The 20,949-nt window shown below is 44.6% G+C and overlaps 1 protein-coding gene across 3 annotated transcripts; it reads right to left on the minus strand.

Moving 5' to 3' along the window:
* Positions 1 to 1,524: 1,524 nt before the first annotated feature.
* On the minus strand, positions 1,525 to 20,232 carry MORF4L1 (mortality factor 4 like 1). 3 transcript variants are annotated; one of them, XM_090263838.1, is made up of 13 exons: positions 20,045 to 20,232; positions 17,006 to 17,052; positions 15,501 to 15,568; positions 12,930 to 13,046; positions 11,636 to 11,722; positions 10,592 to 10,672; positions 8,609 to 8,634; positions 8,039 to 8,127; positions 6,495 to 6,593; positions 4,940 to 5,028; positions 4,285 to 4,457; positions 3,930 to 4,014; positions 1,525 to 2,268 (listed from the first exon to the last, which is right to left on the minus strand). In XM_090263838.1, exons 1-13 carry the CDS (start codon positions 20,082 to 20,084, stop codon positions 2,184 to 2,186), a joined length of 1,086 nt encoding a protein of 361 aa, XP_090119964.1. In that variant the 5' UTR covers positions 20,085 to 20,232; the 3' UTR covers positions 1,525 to 2,183. The 3 variants fall into 3 exon arrangements, with proteins under 3 accessions (XP_090119964.1, XP_090119963.1, XP_090119965.1); XM_090263837.1 differs by having other exon boundaries at positions 6,495 to 6,596; XM_090263839.1 differs by lacking the exon at positions 12,930 to 13,046 and having other exon boundaries at positions 6,495 to 6,596; positions 20,045 to 20,228.
* Between the last annotated feature and the right edge of the window lie 717 nt (positions 20,233 to 20,949).

Below are 20,949 nucleotides of genomic sequence, written 5' to 3' on the forward strand. Positions count from 1 at the left end.
CCCTCCAGTCTTCATCCCTGTGCTTTAGATGCATCCCTTGTAAACAGCTAGGTTTCGTTAACCAGTTTGCCAATCTTTTAACTGACGCATTTAGCTATTTACATTTAACTAACTATTTAATATGTTTAGGTTGGAGCCTGGCCAGTGTGGCTCAGAGGACTGAGTGCCGGCCTGCGAACCACAGTCACTACCTCGATTCCCAGTCAGGGCACAGGCCTGGGTTGCAGGCCAGGCCCCCAGTTGGGGGTGTGTGAGAGGCAACCACACAGTGATGTTTCTCTCCCTCTCTTTCTCCCTCCCTTCCCTTCTCTAAAAATAAATAAAATCTTAAAAAAAAAATGACTTTGGACCTTAACCTAACCCAACTTCACTCCAGTAATTCAAACACTATCAAACAGAAAACCAATAGTTTTAAGGAGGGAAGCAATCCAACTGCTTTAAATAAATCTTGGCAGCAGCAGGAGAATGGATGGATGAATGAATGAACGAGGGAGGGAAGGAGGGAACCTTCCCATGAACTGCAGGAGCAACAAGGACGGACATTTATGCGCGGCCTCAGCAGCAGCAGGGCCCCTTCCCGTCCCTCCCGTCCTCTCCTGTGACCCGGATGAATCACCAGGTCGCGGAATCAAACAAGACTGAAACTTGTAGGTCACAGCACACGGGGCAGCTAACGCGAAAACAGTCTCAGACGTGGCTGTGACTCCAACCGCACCGGCTAGTTTAATGAATACTGGAAGTGCAAATATTTAAAAGACCTAGGTTTTCTAAAAGTATTAAAACAAAATAGTTGAAAGAATTTGAATTATTAATGAACAATGTATGGTGATGGATGTTAATTAAGACTTTTTGATCATTTCACAATCTATGTAAATATCAAACCATGTTGTACACCTGAAACTAACGTGAATACCTCGATTAAAAATGGCTTTAATATTAAGCTAATTTCAATTTTTGATGAGCAACATTAACTACAACCATCAGCTCAGAACCGTCTGGACCCATATTTAACTCCAGCTATTATTACTGCACATGTGACTGTGGAGCAACATTAAAAATTGCTAGTAAAGAAAATCAGGCTAAAAAGCACGTTACAGACTTAATGTCCACGGAAAACACTGCTTCTTTACAAACATCAGGGGGCAACCTGTGTGTTCTATTGTTACGCTCTGTTTAAATGGGGAGGGGTCTTAATGAATAATTAAAACTCGGAATTGCAGGCATTTTGAAAGTCCATACACGCCCAAAGTAAACAATAACAGCAAGCTGTCACACGGGTAAAATGCCCTTAATTCTAAGTTACTAACAGTTTAGGAGAAACAGAGGAACAGTCATGTGCACCTCTACCTTCTTAGCAAGAACGCAACAGAACGAGAGCAAACCGCCAAAGCCTCAGTGGGTTAGAGGCGGGTCCTCAGGCAGCGCTTCTGTCCATAAAGCCACACGAGATCGCACACCCACCTGAGACCGTCTAATACAGGAAAGGTACACACTACACAACGTATCCACACAAGCACAGTGCTCTTTGAAATTTAAAGAAAAAATTTATTGAAGATCTGAAAAACAAGTCCCAAAAGATTGGCTTTTCCAGAAAACTGTAGCTACACAAGGCATTGCGTCTATCATGTTAAAACGTGCATTAGACACAAATACAAAAACCATGAACAAGCCACCACTCTTCCACAATCTGAGCAAAGATAAAATGCCGAAGGAACAAGGTGGATGACCTGCAAAGGATAAGCTCTTTACTTTAAGCACCAATAAAAAATAAGAGGAGCACAAATGGATGAGTGTGATCAGTTATATACACTGAATCGAACCTTTGGCACTAGGAATCAGAGCATTTGTCATATAGCATTAACACATATTATAAAAGTGCGTAGTGTCAAAGGAATAGAACCACCAGCATTCAGAAGCAGCTTTGTCAACTAGGCAATAGAACACTCAACAGTACGTCTCTCCGTTGTCCATCAATACACTGGCAGCAACTTTAAAATGGAAAAAAAATAAAAGGAAAGAAAAAAGGAGCTGTAACCCCTTTTATTTTCTCTGTTTAAGATCAAACAGAAAACAAACATCAATTCTGTTATACACTAACATTTTCAAAGTACATCGTTTATACAAGAGGAGGACTAAGAACAGAAACGTGTTACAGAGATCCAAACGGAGTGGAAGCGCGCGCCTCACACAGCTTTCCGGTGGTACTCCGGAGGGGCCACTTCATAATCGCTGGCACTAAACAAAGTTGCAGAATTCTTTGCCAGGTATCTAAAAATAAAACATTATTCATTACAAATGAAAAACAAATACATCAATCCAAATCTCTTCTGTTTTATTATGTACACAAGCCATACAAGACACTTCTTAATAGATACTGTACTGAAGTTATCACAGCCTCACATAATCATGACTTAGGGTTATATACCCGATAACAATGCCTAAAGGAATGAAGTCCACAATCACTCCTCTTATTTCAAAACAGGAATAAGAGTAATCTTCTGAATACCAAAACAAGAGCTTGGACTATTTTAAGAAACAGGTGGTGGTGGTGTTTTCTTTAGCTCTTTAAAACTCAATTACATTAAATATATTCAGAAATTATAAAATATAGTCAGAAACTGACAAACTTGAAGTGAATACCATAAAAAGCAAAGCAACCCGAAATGTCAGGTAGTAGGGTGGTGTCATTTCATAAAGAATTGAAGAGAGATTTTGATCCCTGGTAGAGTGAGAAATAAAACCTGTTTAGATTCCCAGGCTCACTGTTGTAATTTTAAATTCATTATAAAATATATTGCACTATTTTAAGAAACATCAATTACAGAAATGTGTCAAGTAGAAATGGAAAACTTCAACCTTTCCTCCCAGTACTATGCCCAAGAAATAACCCACCGTTAAGTATGAGCCACACTTGTTCAGATCTCTTCCAGACTGAAAAATACTTCTCTACACATCTCTCCGTTACAACCTGCCTGGAAATCTTTGTCCATTTAAGTAGGATAAATTCCCAGAAGCATAACTTTCCAAAGAGCAGTAAGCACATTTGAAATTTTAATATGCATTGCCAAAATACTCCACAAACACCTGTAGAACACAGAATAGCCTCTCCCCCGTTTCTTCAATCTTTTTATTCTTAGCCAATGTGACAAGAGCTATTCTGTCATGATGCTGAACATGTGGTGTCCTTCCATGACACTGAATCTCCAATGTCCTACTTCTCAATGCTTTGTTCATCCTTTCCTTATTGCGAGACCTCCTCTTTGTATGCTAAAGGCATCATATCCTATATCGTATATACAACATCTATCCCCTTCACCTTTATCACACAGAATTTTAATATCTGTAGTCAGCCCCAGCCAGGTGGCTCAGCTGGCTGGAGCATCGCCTCTTGCTCCAAAAGGCCACAGGTTCAATGCCCAGCCAGGGCACATACAAGACTCAGCCAGTGGGAGCACAGAAGTGGAACAAGTCACCCTCTCTCCAAAGTCAATAAATAAAAAACTTAAAAAAATATTTGGAGTAAAATTTACCAATCATTTCCTGTGTTATTTGAGTTTAATTTTTAGGAAGACTGTTCTCACTACAAAAATCATAAAACTATTACCCTACATTTTTCCCTTTGTTATCTTAACAGTTTTTAGTTTTATATTTTTGATCCATCCAGTTTTGGTGCTTTGCTTCCTTCCAAACACCAGCCAGCTGTTCCCGTGTCCTGAGGACCCCCCCACTCCCCCACCACCGCTGCGCCCCTCTATCACGAGTGATATTCCCATCCACTTGCACTGAATTTGTTCCACTAACACACCTACTACTGTACCAACACCACTGTTTTATTTACTTTGGTTTTACATTTTAATACCTATAGCGTCAATCTCCTAGAATAATTTTTTGCATACTGTATCAGTTCATGTTTTTGATGTCAGACTTACTTTAGGAAATCATGAAGATAATTCAGTAATAAAGCAAGGCTCTTCTCGTCCAGAGGCGTGTAGGCCAGCATCGCCCCAATCCGTACTGTGCAAACAAAACGCAGTCCGAGTTACATCCAGGGGCACAGCACACTTCTCGTTACGTGGGCAAGGGCAGCCACCACCAAGCCCTTTCCCGTGCATGACTTTAGAAACTCTCCACTTTTAAACTTGGATAGTTTAGATAAAAGCTCACATCAGAATGAAATGTTTTAGAACGTCAGTTTATGTGACCCCTTGATATCAATGAGGAAAGACAAACACAAGCAAGGCCCAGAGGAAGGCTCAGCCACGGTTCCTAAGCGGAATGCGTTACCAAACAATCTCAGCAGGTGCGGCGCTCCGTACACCTGGGACATGGGCGCGTCCGGGTGGTCTGCGAGGATCTCGGCGTACTGCGGCCGCTCGAACTTGTACAGCAGCTGCGTGCCCAGCATCACGTTGAAGTACTCCTTGATCCCGGCCACAACTTCGTTGACAGCATACTCCCTGAAAAATGAGCAAAAATAACTTACTTCCAAAACAGGTCCCTGAGAAGAACGGAGACATGGGGATTAATTCAACCAACAGGAGCATAAGGATTAAGTTAAAGGCTGAACAAACGAGGATAAACCTTTACTAAACAGGTTTTTCTTTGAAGGGACTTAACAAGACCCACCAAAACCACTTCCACAATAAACTAATGCTGAGCAAATAACAGCCCTCAGGCTAAAAGTGATTTTTACATTTTTAAAAAATTGTTTCTTAAATGGTATATAATAGCGTCAACTTTACCTAACACATTTACTAACCGGCCCTGTAAGAAAAAGTCTGCCAGCCAAATAAACCTGTCGGACCGCCGAAACCCTGTCTCCATAGTGTCTGGTGGTGCTGTTTCAGAGTAGATACAGATTTCAGATAATTTACTTGGAAATAAGAATATCTGGGGGGAAAGGTCTTTAAATATACTTCAAACATGTGTATATTCCTACTTATTATCTGTGTTTCCTCGTGACTTCTTGTAATTTGCATAATCCTCCAGAATGGAATCCACATTCTTCTTGGCAGGAAGATAAAAGAGCTAAAAAATAAAAATGCATTTGAGTACTAATATTCTCTTTTTTAAAGAAAAATTACACTGGCAAAGTTTTAATGCTCTGATGTAATTTTTCTGAGGCTTTCATGACGAAACCTCACTCACAACTATTAAGAAAAGGAAAGCGCACTGCTGAGCACTTCAAACACAGCTAATGTGCCCAAGAAACTACAATTTTCAGTTTAAATTAAGCAGCCAGACGCGGCTCTGACCGCCACACTGCACAGCACGGATCTGAAGCCTGCAGCCGCCCCCCGTCCCGTCGCTCGCTCACTGTGCGCAGCCCCCAGGAGCCTGCCTGAGGCACTAACAGCTCCTTTTCACCCTCCCCCAACTGCGAGGTAGGTGCCATTACAGTGATCCCTCACTTTCCACGGGTGTTAGGTTCCAGACCCCAACGGTAGGTGCAAATCCGCGAAGTAGGAACCTTACATTTATGTTAGTATTTATATAAATTTTAAGGCTTTATAACCCTTCCCACACACTTATTAACCATCCCCAGTCCCTTATTAACCTTTCCCACACTTCATATTATAAACACTACTTATGTTCTTAAACATATTCTACCCTCTTAACTACGTAACTTTAACAACATACGTATACAGTACCGCAAAATCCCATGATAAATAATTAAATATAATATTTTTTAAATGCCGCAATAAGCGAACCGCGACCCATAAAGAGGGGGACTACTGTACTCCACTAGATGCGGAAAATCAAATACAAAAATCTGAGTAACTTGCCCCAACTCAGGTTGTAAATGGGAGCCGAGGTTTCAACCCCAGTTTAGCCAAACTTGAACCAAGGATCAGAAAAAGCTCACATATTATGCATGACCGACATTTCTTAAGTCTCACGACCCTCACACAGCCCCAAGCCTTCCACGACCCCGCCCGTGCCATTTCTTGTGAGAACCCGATTCACCGTGAGTTCTCACTGCGGCGTCTGATGGCAGTTCCCCCGCAGCTGTTACACACACACACCTCACAACGGCCCACGTCCCGTGCGTCAGCCATTAGACCAAGAACTTGACTGGGTTCCGGTTCTTTTGGAGCCTTGAGTACCTTGCAGGTGGCACTGTGTGCTTCCTGTCACATTCCACTAAAAGGGACATGTGTGAGGCTCTCCCATTTTTAATAATAGTGAGACAGGAAATACATGCTTCTTTGTCTTAACCAATTTTCAGAATAATGATTCCTATTCTAGCAACTTCCAAAAATGACTCATTGCCACTTTTTTTTTTAATCATTACAAACTTTTATATATGCACTTTATTTTTTATTCTTCTCCCAGTCATTCCTTCTGATCACATTGTTCAGTCTCTGGATTAAAACACTCATCAGCCATACCCTCAATATTCTAGTCTATGTAACTTTCTCCTCTAAAAGTTTTTTTTTTTCCAAACTAGAAAGAATGCACATAGATTATAATCAGTGTCGCTTTCACATTACCTGTTTCTGCCGGGTAATTAGGTCCCAGTCATCAACAAGCCATGGTTTTAGTTCTTCAGGAATCTTGACTTTGACTTCAACTCTGTTCATGAATGTTTCCTCCTTAGTGGAAAAATAAAAGACACTTAAAAATGTCTTCTGTTGCTGAAATAACTCCTCTGAAAGACAAGGCTTTCCCAAACCTTTAGAGGCACTGGGTATAAATTCTTTTTTTTTTTTTTTAAGATTTTATTTATTCATTTCTAGAGAGGGGAAGAGAGGGAGAGAAACGTTGATCAGTTGCCTCTCGCACGCCCCCAGCCAGGGACCTGGCCCACAACCCAGGCCTGTGCCCTGACTGGGAATCGAACCAGCGACCCTTTGGTTCACAGGCCAGTGTTCAATCCACTGAGCCACACCAGCCAGGACTGGGTATAGTCTTTAAAGTACAACAACAAGCTGCCAGATTATCATTTCAAAAATCAAAAATGAAAAGACCATAAAGCTCGCTGCTGGGAAACAGGAATCTTATCTTGAAGGAAGGCAAAACTCCTTAGCAAGTTTCCTTTTCTTCAGTGAACGAGCACCACTTCAGTGCTCGGTGGTTGTGCTTTTAGTGGTCTCGTGTTTACTACCGATACTCAACGACCATCCCAAACACATCAACTCCTATCTGTAATATACATAACAGTACACCAACTGCCTACTCATGAAATCTTCATTAACTGCCCAATGGGGCCTGACTTCAGAACACACCACGTTACAGGTATACCACTGCTCTCCACCCCAGCAGCAAAATGGTACAAGGTCAGTTAAAAATTATAACCCTGCTTTCAAGATTATGATTCATAACTTTGGAAGTTACTAATAAGTTGGAAATAAGACTTTATCACTTAATAGGACTTCAACTCTATTACTACGCTCCCACAAACATCAAATTATTAGGTCCTCAGTTTGTTTTATGGGTTTATTAGTCATCTTGGGACATTAAATGTGAACTAGTAAGTCTATAGTCCTCATTTAATTTCATCAGTCAATATATTCTCCCATTTTAAGCAAAACAAAGTATAATAAAACCAGTATGACCACAGGCTAGGCTGATATTAATAAAATTTAAGTTCCTACATCATCTCAGCAACATCGTAACAAAATGATGTTGGACAAAAAGATGTTATCTGAGGGCCTCATTCACAGTTCAAAGCCAAAGAAACATTTCGTCTTGAACAAACACGTGATGATGAGCTCTGGGGGAGGGGCAATCAGGCAGGGACACACCTAGGGTTAGAAGGGGGGGTTGTGTGCGTGTGTGTGTACACACACACACACACACACACACACACACACACACACACACACACACACACACACACACACACACACACACACACACACACACACACACACACACACACACACACCCCCCCCTGTGTCCAAAACAAAGGAATGCTTTCACTCCGGCAGTTAGCTGTGTTAGCAATGCTTTTGAGACTCAACGTGCTGACTATTTCGATGTGTTGTAACATGACTGAGACTCAAAATTCCTACAGGCTAAAGGAAAAACTCACATTTTCCACAGTAGGGTCGACTCTGGCTCTCTTCTTGCGAGGAGGCTGAGGGGTCTCGCTGGTGCTGCCCCCGTCTCCATTTCCAGGTGCTGTGAGAATTTGAGGGTGAGGTAGAGTCTTAACTTATTCAGTGAGAAACTTAAGAAAAATAACCTCCCACAACACCCCCGTCTTCTCATCTCTGCATTACTCAGGTGTTACCTGAATCTACGTGACAGAATCATATTCCTACCAAAATTTTATGAACTTTTACAAACTATACCTAACATTTAGTATAAAGCAAAACCTAATATTGCCACCTTACATTTCTGGAAAAGTTATCTTCAGGGTTAATCAGTTAGAAGAATAAACATGAAAACAATAAATGCTTCCAGGTTTCCCCACGGTAGAAAGAACATCAGTTAGGTTTGTACGACTACGTACCTACGATGATGACGTGATTCATATTTATGAAACCACCAATAAACATAAGCTTACTCTTAAAAAAGCTCCATAACTTCTAAATTTTAAGTCAATTCAAAATTCAGTTTTATAAAGGTAAAATAATTTCAACAAAATTAATATGCTTACTTTTCTGTTTGTTCTTTTTTGTTTTCCTGAGGAGGGAAGAAAAAGGAGAAAGATCAACCACGACGGCGTGTGGCACGGCCTGTTTCTGTCCCCTCATCGGGGTCTGTCCTGGGAAATGGGGCTCCAATGACAAAATCGGGCAGTTAACAGTTTCCTGCTCAGACACAATGGTTTTACGGATTGCGGATTAAATTCCCATCAAGAGGCTTCCATCCAAGGTTATATTATGAACCTGTAAGGTTACTATAGTATGTAAGTCATTAGTACAGTTTATAAAAATTTATAGTAGCTCCACAATTTGACTAATGTCTAAGTTTTAAGACCTATCTGTTCACTACTGACCTACCACCGATCCAAATTCTGGTTCACTATTTTTTCTCGGAACTACATTCCCTCCTTTTTGACACCCAGTACTCTAGTCTCACGCACACAGAACACAGCGATGTCTCCTGCTTGGCTATCACCTCTATTAGCAACTTACATCCATATACGTGCTGCCAACAGTAAGTTATTAATTTTCATTTTATTCACATTTGTTCCTAGAATTCAAATTCGCAAAGCCCATCATTATGGATTACATCTAAGTATCCCTACTTTTCTACAGCTTTAATTAATATACTTACAAAAAGTTTTTAACTGTATCCATTTAATTTAGGGTCTGGGGTTACAACTCCAATTGTTATGTGTGATTATAAACACAAGCATCTGGCCATCTGAAGTACAGAGGTTAACTTCTGCAACGCAAATATTTTCTAGACAGTGTTTGTTTCAGACTAAACCATAAACTGTTACTGTATACGTCAAGAACACTGGGAACCAAGAGAAACAAAGTCTTAACACTCTTATATTTAGTCAGCCATTATTTCAGTAATCAAAACTATGCAACGCTTTACATTCAAACTCAAGTATTTCTTAGGCCTACTATCTAGATTTCTATACCAACTTTTAATACAGTGATAAAGAATTAGCAATAAACCAAAATATTGTTTTATTGATAAAAATCCATATTTTTCTATATAGAGAGAAAACTGCTACCTTTTAAGACTCAAATGCTATTAAATCCTAATGAATACCACTACACAACAGTTTTGCAAAGAACCAGCTCATGGAAATATGCTACTGTTTTTAAAAAAAGCTATGAGCCACACACCTAATCCTTGCCAAGTCGGCTACATATCTTCTAACCAAAAAAGGTACAACCTCAAACATTTCAAAGTCCATGGTGACCTTCAATACAAACACCTAACTTTTAGGTATTAAAATCAGACCAGTAACTCTAAAAGCAACAGAATGTAATTTTGAGAAAAAGCACATACTTCTTAAATAAATCATATTTTAAAGCATGTTACTTTTGATCCATTAATAAGAAGCGTATAACCAATTATCATCAAGACTACCTGGTTCTTCTCTCCTTTTCTAAGGCAGCATTCCTACACTGGCTCCAAGTGCAGAAACTGCAGGCAGCACTGACGTATGAACACACAGGACTTCCACACATCAGCTTAACACCAAGATGATCTAAATCTTAAGATTACCAAGAAATTATTTTCCTTTTCTATGGGGCGAGGGGGGGGTAACTGGAAACCTTAACATCTCACATACCCTGGGGGTTTCAAGAGGTTCTGATAATTCAATCTATGTTTTCAAAAGAAAACACATTACACCAACAACTTACAGACAGGGGTTGTGGACACTTCATGCCAAGGAATGGCACACGAGTCAAGTGGTAAATGTTAAAATTATTTTACAGCAATTAAAAAGGGGGGGATTAAAAAACCCACTGAAGGAAATTCCAGAATATATGTTTTTTGAATATATTATAAACACCCCAACACTCGAGATTGGAATTTCATCGGCATTTCTCAGGTTACAACAATGTTCCAGTGTCTGTTTTCAATAAACCCCAATACATTGATAACGGGCCCTGAGCTTGAATCTCACTTATAAAACACGCAAAATTAGAACGAAGAAAGAGCTCCTTACACTTCAACGTTCTTCTGTTGCAGACCAGACGTCTTCTTCCCAGGGGCAGCCCCTCTCATCTTCCCCTCTGCATACTGCTCCCTGCAAAAATAATCTCAGTAAGTCATCATAAAGTGCTCATGTAGGAAAATAAATTCTGACAACTTCATTCCACTCTGAAATTTATACTCAAATGGATGTCCCAAGCCTACATACTCCTTTTTCTCACAGGTATTAGTTTAATCCTCACCTAGGTTGTGCTTACTGATTTTAGAGCGGAAGGGAGGAGTGAAAACACTGATCGGTTCCCTCTCATACGCCAGGGACGGAATCTGCTGCCCAGGCGAGTGGCCCGACTGGGATCACACCCGTGACCTCTCAGTTAACGGGATGACGTTCCAACCAACCGGGTCACACCGGCAGGGGACCAAGCCTATACATATTCTGATACAAACCTTTTAACAAGTTGGACAAACAGATGACATAGTTACAAAAATCAGATAATTTAAAGAGTAAAAGGCCTAAGATTTTGTTCTCTATATCTATCAAAATTAAAATAAATCCAGTGAAAGGTAACGATAATGGATTGTTCTGTTTTGGTTTTAATAACCCCAATGTTTTATTTTAACTCTTTTATTATTTCAATTTTCTTGACATACATTTCAGCTTTGAAATCAAAGCAGAAGAAAACAACTACCCTATGGACCACCTGGTCTCTCTGGGTCCCCTTTCTCAATGGGTTTCCAAAGATGAAGAATAACGGGGGTGCCCCTCTCCTTGTTCCCGCCTCACAATGCACCTCCCAGAACCAGAAGGGAAGGTACGCTGAGGGTGCGAACTACAGAAACCCCCAGCGACAGCCCGTTTGCTCCCTGCCGTGCATGCGACCCGCTCTCCTGGGAAGGCACCTCTGAGAACTTCAAGTGAAAGCCGTAACACGGCAGCTGGCAAGTACCAAGAACATTTCATAGGCAGGAAGCCGACGTGATTTCTGTTGTTCATTCCATTTCCAAGAATTAATTTACAAGCATTTCTCCTTGCAGTCATGTTGCAAAACAAACTTACTGATTGGCTTTCTGAAGTTCTCGCTGTTTCTGCAGATTGGTGTCCACATACTTGAGTACTCTGCTTTCTGGAACCCATTCGTCCCAACTGGAAAAGACAAAAGTTGAAACATCATTCAAAATGTTTTCATTTTTATTCAAATTCTGTTCTCCAATTATTTTTCAGATATCCACAAGGCAAGACTTTGGATTTTTCTTAAGTAATATAGAACAAAAACTACAAACACATTATCAACTAAAGTGAAAATCTCTGTTCTGTAAAGGAAGTAAACTTTATATTCTCAAAAGCAGCATTCCAAATCTAAACTGTCAGAGTGCAAAAGCAAATCATTCAGATCATTTTTCGTCACAGAAGAGTCCTGGCTGGTGTGGCTCAGTTGGTTGGAGCATCATTCCACAAAGCGCAAGGTCGCCGGTTCAATTCTCAATCAGGGCACGTGCCTGGGTTGCGGGTTCAGTCCCTGGTCAGGGCAAGTACCTAAGGCAACTGATCAATATTTCTCTCCCTCTCCCCTTCCCTTCCCTGCTCTCTAAGTAAAAATAAAATTTGAGAATAGCACAAGGGTTCCTCAACAATTATCCTTACAGAATAAAGGCATCTTAAAGAATTTTAAGTTCAGAAAAGGCAGCACAGGAAACCGTAACAAGCTGCCTTTTTAAAGAACTAAAGCTTGCTGGCTACTTAGCTGTGTGCACGGGCAAAGCTGCAGAACTCTGTGCCATGGCCGTACCACCTGTAAAATGGGGGAGGAGCACGAGAGCCACCATGTTAGGGGAATTATGTAACACGGGTAAAACTCTCGAGTCTGACACAAAAAGCCACCCCAGGCCCGTCGGAACGTCAGGAGGGCTACAGCACTCGCACGCCGCCTGGACAGGTCGGCTGCGGCTGGGAATCAGAGGGCCGCGGTGGGTGCCCAGCCCGCACCGTCCTCACCCTCACCAGCTCACAAGTGCACGTGCTCACTCCCGCAGCACAGCCGGGAGGACGGCTTCCAACCATCGACGGCAGAGCTGACTGCCAAGGCGTCTGGCCCTTAGGGAAGCGCCTTCCGACCACGATTTCTGCCGTTTTCCGGAGGAGGAAACAAAACCAGGCATTGCTTAGGGAACGCGTGACTTCTCGTGCAAGTGGCTCTCTTTCCTCCTGCTGACGGAGCTCCTTTAGTGACACAGTTAGACGCAGCCACAAGTTCCCACCTCTGACCTCTTACGTAAGACAGCCAAAAGGAGCATAAATAAAAAAGTAATCCTCAAAATGATTTCCTAGAGAAAACTTTAAAACATGCATTTACCTAGAGGTCAGGAGGGGGTGGTGTACTGAGGGAGCTCCTTCAGGAACAGGAAAAAGGGCTACAATATCCTCACGTGTCTTCAAAGATTTTTCAGAGCGCCTGGGCCTCACAGCACTTCTGATACAGACAGCATAGCACAAATAATCTCAGTAACTATGTGCAGAATTTAGCGTGTTAAGATTTATTTACAAATGGATTATTTAAATGTCTGTGTCAAACAAACTCCAATAAGGTTTTTGAAAATTTAGAAATACCTTACCTATTGTGCTTTTAAAAACCATATATAGTATTTCCTGAAGTTTAATAAAAATTTCCACTTGGAGATTGGGTTTTTGTTGTACAATTTCCCAAAACTAAGGTATCCTTCAAACCATGTTCAAAATGAGGATTCTATTTTTATTTGTATATCTATTTATACCTCTTCCAATTCTCTCTCAATTCAAGGGAGCTAGTCAATTTCACTTATTACGAAGTTCCATTTTAGAGCCTTGCATCTGATATAAAATGCATCTCAAGTGGCACCTTGCTCTAAAACTCAGATCAATTTGAGTTTCTTTATAGGTCAGAAGCTGAAACCCTGCTCACCCACGGGGAAAAGTGGCATCTTTCGCTCTGAGGAACATCACTACTAGGGTAGTAACTAAAGGCCAAACATTCAGAAATTTTTACATGTAGACTAACCATAAAAGAATTACAGAATTTTCTAAAGGTAGCCTGTAACGAATTCCCAAAGCCACAAACCCACGGCACTGCTCACACAGCGCTGACCAGGGACACAACACACATGCCGGGCATTTGAATGACTGCTCCCCCTTCCAGAATGGGTTTATTTAAAGGCTTCCTTAAATACTAAAGATGAAAATGTTCAAAATTAAACATATATTTACCTACATACCAAAGTCAACAACAAAGCATACACCTTTTTAACATTCCTTAATATATCTAAAAGGTATTAATAAAGACCTCTAATATTTAATGCCATGTTTTCCTTTTTTCCAAGGAACAAACTAATATATAAAATTAGCTGAAAACAAAAGAAAATCTAGGCTGCCTAACGTTTATTTGTGTTACTGGACTAATATTACAAAGGGGAAAACGGTATTAATTTATTTTGAAGCAGCGAAATAAGAAACTAAAAGAATTTGGTGTTTTCACAATTTCTTATAAACTACAAATGCCAGTTAAAATCCAATCTTTGAGCTAGACACAACTACATGTATTTTATGCAAAGTGTCAATTACACACACACGAGTTAAGCCCAAAACCTCGGTTCACAGTCACTAGCACTGAGTTACTAGTATTACCCACCTACCATTATCAGAAACGATACTAATGAAAGAAATGTTAAGCGTCCAGTAGTTCTTCTCAGCTAAAAGCATTTCTAACAGACGTAACGACCTGGGCTGGGTTTGTCACACGGGGAGGGAACTGCACGGAACAAGCCCACAGTCAGGGCACGTCCTACAGAACATCTCCTTCCAAAGCAACGGCACCAGGCACAGCTCAGGCAACAGAGAGGTTAACGGCTGCTAGGAACCAGCTCCTGAAGAACTACCCTTCCTGGCAGTGCCATCTTTGAAGGATAAAACACCATTAATAAATATTTAAAAACCTCTCATGGTAAAAATCACAGGCTGATCAATTACAAGTATCAAAAAATGAGTAAGTCATTAGATGTGGTGTCATGTGCCCCAAGATGCTTTCAGATGCATCAGTAAAAAAAGAGCTCCGCTAGACGGATAGCTCAGAATGTGTCAACCTATACACGGTCCCCTCCCAGTAACAGGGCAACACACCGCTGCTTAAAAACAGTCTTAACTCTTCAGGGTGGAAAATTAAGTTTTGAAATTAAATTCCTGTTATCTGTATTAAACACATGGTAAAAACTGAATCACATGAAATCACTTTCTGTCAAGATTTAACTATGTTCCCAAAGTTCAGAACATAAGTTGGTCATAACTTCCAAATCAGACATTCTTTACCCTTTTCCCTCTTCTAGGTAGAAAAATCCAACTGGTGCCCTAGCCAGTGTGGCTCAGATGGTTGGGGCGTCGTCCCGTAAATCAAAAGGTCTCGGGTTCAACTCCTGGTCAGGGCACAAGCCTCGGTGGTGGGCTCAGTTCCCAGTCGGGGTGCGTAAGAGGGGCAACCAAACCCATCAGCATTTCTCTCCCTCTCCTTCGCGCTCCCTTCCCCTCCCTCTGAAGTTCATGGGCATGTCCTTGGATGAGTTTTTTTTTTTTAAGGTATTATATAAAAGGTAAACTTTTTAAAAAAAGAAAAATCCAACTGTTTTGAGTATAAATGTTTGACGTAATGTACATAGTTAATGAGTTTGTGCTAAGGCAAAAAAAAAGGGGGTGTTGGTTGACTTAATGATTATCAGACATCATACTGGAACACAAGAAACATGGCAAAGAATGTCTATTGTGGTCCCATCACTCAAATGGTTCACCCCTGCTGCAAAGTGCACATTAAAACCATACAAGAATCAGGAAGCATGTCAGTGCCAGTCTGACACGTTATTCGTAAATTATAAAAAAAGACTGCTTTTAAAGATCTAATACTCACTTTTTATTCCAACCGCTGTAATGTATAAAGTACTTCACTTGCTTGTCCTTTATGGCAACCTTTACACACTGAAATAAAAGAGAGAGATTTTCACTTAGAAACACTGAGGAAGAGAGAAAAGACTACCTGGATGATTTTGAAATAGCCAGTCTTTCAAGGCCAAAATGGACCCCCAAAGATGACCCTAAAAGAACGTGACTTGAGCTTGTTGAAGTACTAAGAGCCCTAACACTGCCGAAGTGCCCCAGCTTGCTGGAGTCGGTCCACAAAGCAAAGAACCAGAAGCGGGGGGGTGGTCGCCCTGAACCCGGAAGCAGGCGGCTAGACAAGCTTCCCAAAAAGCACCGAGGAATGCTGTTTTGTGCTCCCTCAGTCTAACCAGTAAGAAGCTGTAATTTCAAAAACAGAATCAGCTCTAGAAAAATACCTAACAACATATTTGGAAATTTTATTCGCTTACAAAAGGCAATAATTGTGGTGCTGCAGAGTACCAGCAACTAGCAAAATAACACATTAAAAATGTTCTCTGTTCTTAAAAGCAGTCCAACAAATTCGCATGGACAAAGGTCATTAACTGTGACAAGTGAGAACTAGCGTTTTCCAACAGCATTTAAAATTTGTTCACTGGAGCGCTTTTGCTGCTGGAGGAGAATAACCTGCCAGAAGCGGGTACAATAAGTCACATTCGGAGATAAGACGTGTGCGTATGAAGTTCCTGACCATCGCCACGAATCCAAATTCAGTTTAGAACTTTAAAAACATACATCTAGGTCTTCAAAAAAAATAAAAAGTGGTGAAAATGGTTATTTATTCACACTATCTGACACTTTACCATTTTAAGACTATTTTCAAGAAAAACTATTCAACAAGAATATATGCAGAAATTGTCTTTAAAAATATTACGCTGTTTTGTACACTGTGATTCCTTTTCTTAAAAACCTACAATTGTTATAAATATTCACATCCTGTATTTGTCCCAAAAAAGTTAACAGAAAGAAAATACTAAAAATCTTTTTGACTTTGGAATTCAGTATCCCATTCACCTTTGGCTAAACGTAAGGTCAGTTTGTAATCAGCACACACCGACAGAGGAAAGGGAGCCCCCAGGATTCAGATCTGCCAAGCTCACCAGTAAATAGAAGGGAAATAAATACACCCGCTTTTAATGCTAGCTTTTCCCTTTAACGTAATTAGTAATTAGCTCCGTACTTCCTCGGCAAACCGCAACCGCATATAAAACGGGCCGGGAAGCGCTCTCCCACAAGCCACTCAGTGCAAGGCTAAGAGCCCCCTCAGTCCCCGACCCCCCCCCCCACGCGCCCTCCAACCACCGCGTGACGGGCGGGGGCAAGGTGAAGGCCACGTCAACGACGCTCATCTGAGCCACTGAGCAAGCGGCACGACACCCAGCGGGAGGCGAGCAACCCCACACCAGCACCCAGAGGGGGCTTACACAGGCGGGCGCACCCAGCAGCCTCGGTAAGGCCTTCCGGGAAGCATCTTACCTTCGCTTCGTACAGAAGAGGCCCATGAAAGCACAGCACTCGCTCACCTGCGGAGGCGAAAAGGCCGGGAGTTACCTGCCGCGTCTCGGCGCCCTCACCCCCGGCCCCCGCCGGCCGGGTCGGCAGTGCCCACAACAAAGGCACCTGAGCATCCGACCCAAACGGAAGCAGCAATTTATCAAAACGTTAATGCATTTAAAGCATCAAACCCGCTATTACCTGCTAAGCAAACAAAATCTACCGCGGCTACTAGCAGGTCGGCTTTGTTTTTCAACGAGTACCTGCAAAGCCGATGTTAAAGATTCGGCCCCCGTTTAGAACCATCTGCTCCGCATATAGCTCTGCTTCCAACTCTTACTCATTAAACTAAGTAGCATAATCTATACATTAAAACGTCAACGTGCATCGGAAGTGGCTGAATTGTTTTAATTACTGCTTTTAAAAGTTCTCAAAACTGACCACAAATTACAAACGTCACCCTCTGCTGCTGTGGCCATTCGCTTACCCAGTGCCCTTCAGGTACCGCCTGGGCTGAGCGCTGTCCAACCGACGGAGGGCACCGACATGTAAGCAAGCAGTCTGGCGCGGCCCCTGGGTTTCCTATTTTAACTATTTCCTTAAATAACGGTGCTTGACGAGCTACTATGAAGGTCGCTGCAGAAGCAACTGGTGCAAAAGCACACACGTTAAGGTGACATTTCTATTCAAATCTAAACAGTGCAGCATCCCTGGAGCACAGGACAAACACATCAAGGTGGAAATGCCAGTGACAGATGCCGGATGCCTCACATGCCACGTTCTGAAACCCGGACTTTACTCTGCACAGAAGACTGGTGACTGGGGGAAGAGCAAACCACTACTCAGATGTCTTTTAATAGCCTTTCTTCACTCCTAGTTTTTTGTAATATGAAAAAACACGAGGGCAGTCTGCCCGGTGCGCTCAATATAAGATTCCAGTCGCAAACCCGCCCCCACTGGGGACGTCGGTCGGCGGCCGGCAGTGGCCGGCCTCTTACCTGCTGGCGGGGCAGGGGCCCTCCCCTCCATGCACGACGCTTCACAGAACGTCAAGGGGGAGACCAAGCCCAGGGCCAAACAGTCACCGTGCTTAAAACTGCTTAACCGAACGTGCTGTGCCATTATTAACTGAGAAAAACCTTCAAGTCTAAAGGAATTATGAAAGAAATACTATTTCCGACCATTCCTATTCCCACCATTACATAAGCCCAGTTCTTCTGCAGTGGTTTCTTACGAGTCTTCTAGAATATTCCGTTTCCCTTGCAAGGTATTCCCTAAGCATGTCGTATAAACAATTACGTGTTAACGATGGTTATGAAACGGCTTTGCCACGACGTGAGAGTAGAACTGCGACCCTCAGGCAGCGCCCACAGCAGCCCTCAGGGAGGCACCCCGGCTCCCAGTCTCCCTGAGTTCACCACCGCGGCAGCCCGGCCGCGCCACCCTGCGCTCCCCGCGGCTCAGACCAAAGCGCTTTCCGCAGAAGCCGCCCGGACCTCAGCCAGTCCCCGTTCCAGGCCCTGCGGGACTTCACTCTTCTGGCCACCCGCTCCTGCCCGCCTGGGGACGCCTGGGGGCCTTTCCCTAGAATGCTTTACAAATACACAAAATACAGAAAGCATAAGACAAAGGAAACCAACTATGTTGACATAGTTAGCAAAGCATTTCAATCGTGTTTCAGGGTGCGACAGGGATGCAAGCGCCACGGGAAACACTCGGCTGCTGACCCAGCAGCTACTACAGCCCCTGCGCGCTCACCCTCCGGGACTGCGATGCTGGAATATGAAACACGCCGCTAGCACTACTGGGCTGTTTTCGTTTTGGGGGGCTTTCATAAATGAAATACCACATGCATTTCAGTTAGACAAAAAAAATTGTTTTTTATCCCGTCCAAGTTCACGAATCTTCTGACTCTAAATTAAGAATCCCTGCTCAGAAACACTTATTTTAAAAGACTTAATCCATAGTAAGTAGTCACTGTTTCTCAAGGCGGAATAAAGGTATTAAGACTCACTCATTATCAAAAATACTCTTTAAAAAAGCCCTGTAATATCCCATAGTTACAATATATTTGGACTTTGGATATACGGGTCTACGTGGAACTCTAAAGCGCAATAAACCTGAAATTCTCTACCACGAACATTAACGGACATTCCAGTACGTGGCGTGTAACGTCCACAGCGGCGAAGAGCACTTGAAAGCGTTACAGGGTCCTCCTTCCATTTTAGCCGACGCCTGGACCTCCCCTTTAATACGCGACAACGGACGCGTCCGCTGTGACACCAAAGGGCCGTCCTCCGCGGGCAGCCAGGTTCCGGGGCCGCCCCAAAGCCTCGCCCATGAAAAGCCAATTAGCAGACAGTCGCCGAGGTCCCAGATCTCTGTGAATCCAGAGCCATTGCAGCTAGTCCATCACCGGCGACATTTAAACGGTGGCATGCAGGCCACGGGACTCGTGATCGCAGGGCTCCTAACGCTGCACTCACACGGCCTCGCCCGTCTCTTGGGGAGCAGCCGCCCCGCGAGCGCGCCCTCGGCGGCTGGAGCGCGGCCCGCAAGCGGCACAAAGCCTGCGCAGCCGCCCGCCCCGCGGACGTGGGCGCGGGGAGCCGCCGGCGGCCATCTTGTGGCGGCCATTTCACGGCGCGGCCCGCCCGCCCGGGCCCCTCCCGCCCCGCCACGGCCCGGCGCCTCCACCCCGCGCCACCGCCCCGAGCTCGCGGCGGCCCCGAGCGCCAGCCGCTGTCCGCCCGCCGCGGGCCCGCGCCGCTCCCCGCTTCCCCAGCGCCGCCATGGCGCCCGGCCCTCCCACCGCCGCTCCGTCCCCGCCGCCGCCGCCGCCGCCGCCTCCCCACAACAGACGCCGGGGGAGGCCCGCGCGGCTTCGTCCCCGCCGCCGAGGGCCGCCGCCCCACAAAGCGGTCTCCCGGGCCGCGCCCAGCCCCGCGCCGCAGTGCGCTTCTGCACAAAGCGCCGCCCGCCCCGCCGCCGTTAGCCGCCTCGCCCAAGGCCCACACTCACCCTCCTGGAATTTAGGCTTCGGGTCCTGCTTCGGCGCCATTTATAGGGATTCGCCGCCGCCGCCTCCTCCTTCTCCCACCACCCCGACTACCGCCCCCCACTCGCCACCCCACCCAGCTCCGCGTCAGACGCTGTAGGCAGCACCAGCTCTACATCCCCGGCGCGATTTGCCGGCGCCCGAACACCTCACAGCGCCGCGACTGCGCAGCCGCGCCCGCCCCCCGCCCCCCCGCCGCGCACGCGCGCTGCGCCGCTCCGCCCGGAGCATGCCGGGAGCGGTAGTTACGGGGCGCGCGCTGGGAGGGGCGCGTCTCTCATCCTCTCCCATTCTTTCCCATTCCCCCATCCCCCATCCCCCACCCCCCATCCCCCATCCCCAGGGGTTGCTGAAACCTGCGTTGGTTTTGGGCGGTTTGGGGGGCGCGGGAGGGAGGCGATCATGAGCGGGAGAGGCCCGGTGTGCAGTCCCGCGGACAGCGGGGGCCACCACGGTGTGGCACGAGGCGGCCGGCGACGACAGGTCCGCGTGAAGCAGCGTTAGGCCCCGCGGCCTGGCTACCATCCTCCCCCTCGCTGCCAGGCCACGTGGCCTGCAGACCCGTTGAGACCAAGGAGCGCGCGACCTGCCATCGAAGGAGGTTTAGAAGACCGTCGCCTGACACCCAAGCTGGCGCCTCGCCGCCACGCGCGTGCAGCCGCTGTCGCCCGTTCCCACGAGCTGGGACTGAATGTACACACAGCGCCGACCAATGTCCTCAGCTCGGCCCCTTACTAACCCCGTCAAGATCAGGAGGCCCCTGCGCAGGCGGCCTCCCCACCTCGGGCCCCAAGGAATCGCACAGGATGGCCTGAAGTTCAAGCTTTCCAGCTAAAAGCGAGTCACGCCGGGAGTCCTGTCCTAGGCA

The sequence above is a fragment of the Furipterus horrens genome, unplaced genomic scaffold (genome assembly GCF_987537825.1).
Source record: "Furipterus horrens unplaced genomic scaffold, mFurHor1.1.pri manual_scaffold_16, whole genome shotgun sequence".
In the NCBI taxonomy this organism is placed as follows: domain Eukaryota; kingdom Metazoa; phylum Chordata; class Mammalia; order Chiroptera; family Furipteridae; genus Furipterus; species Furipterus horrens.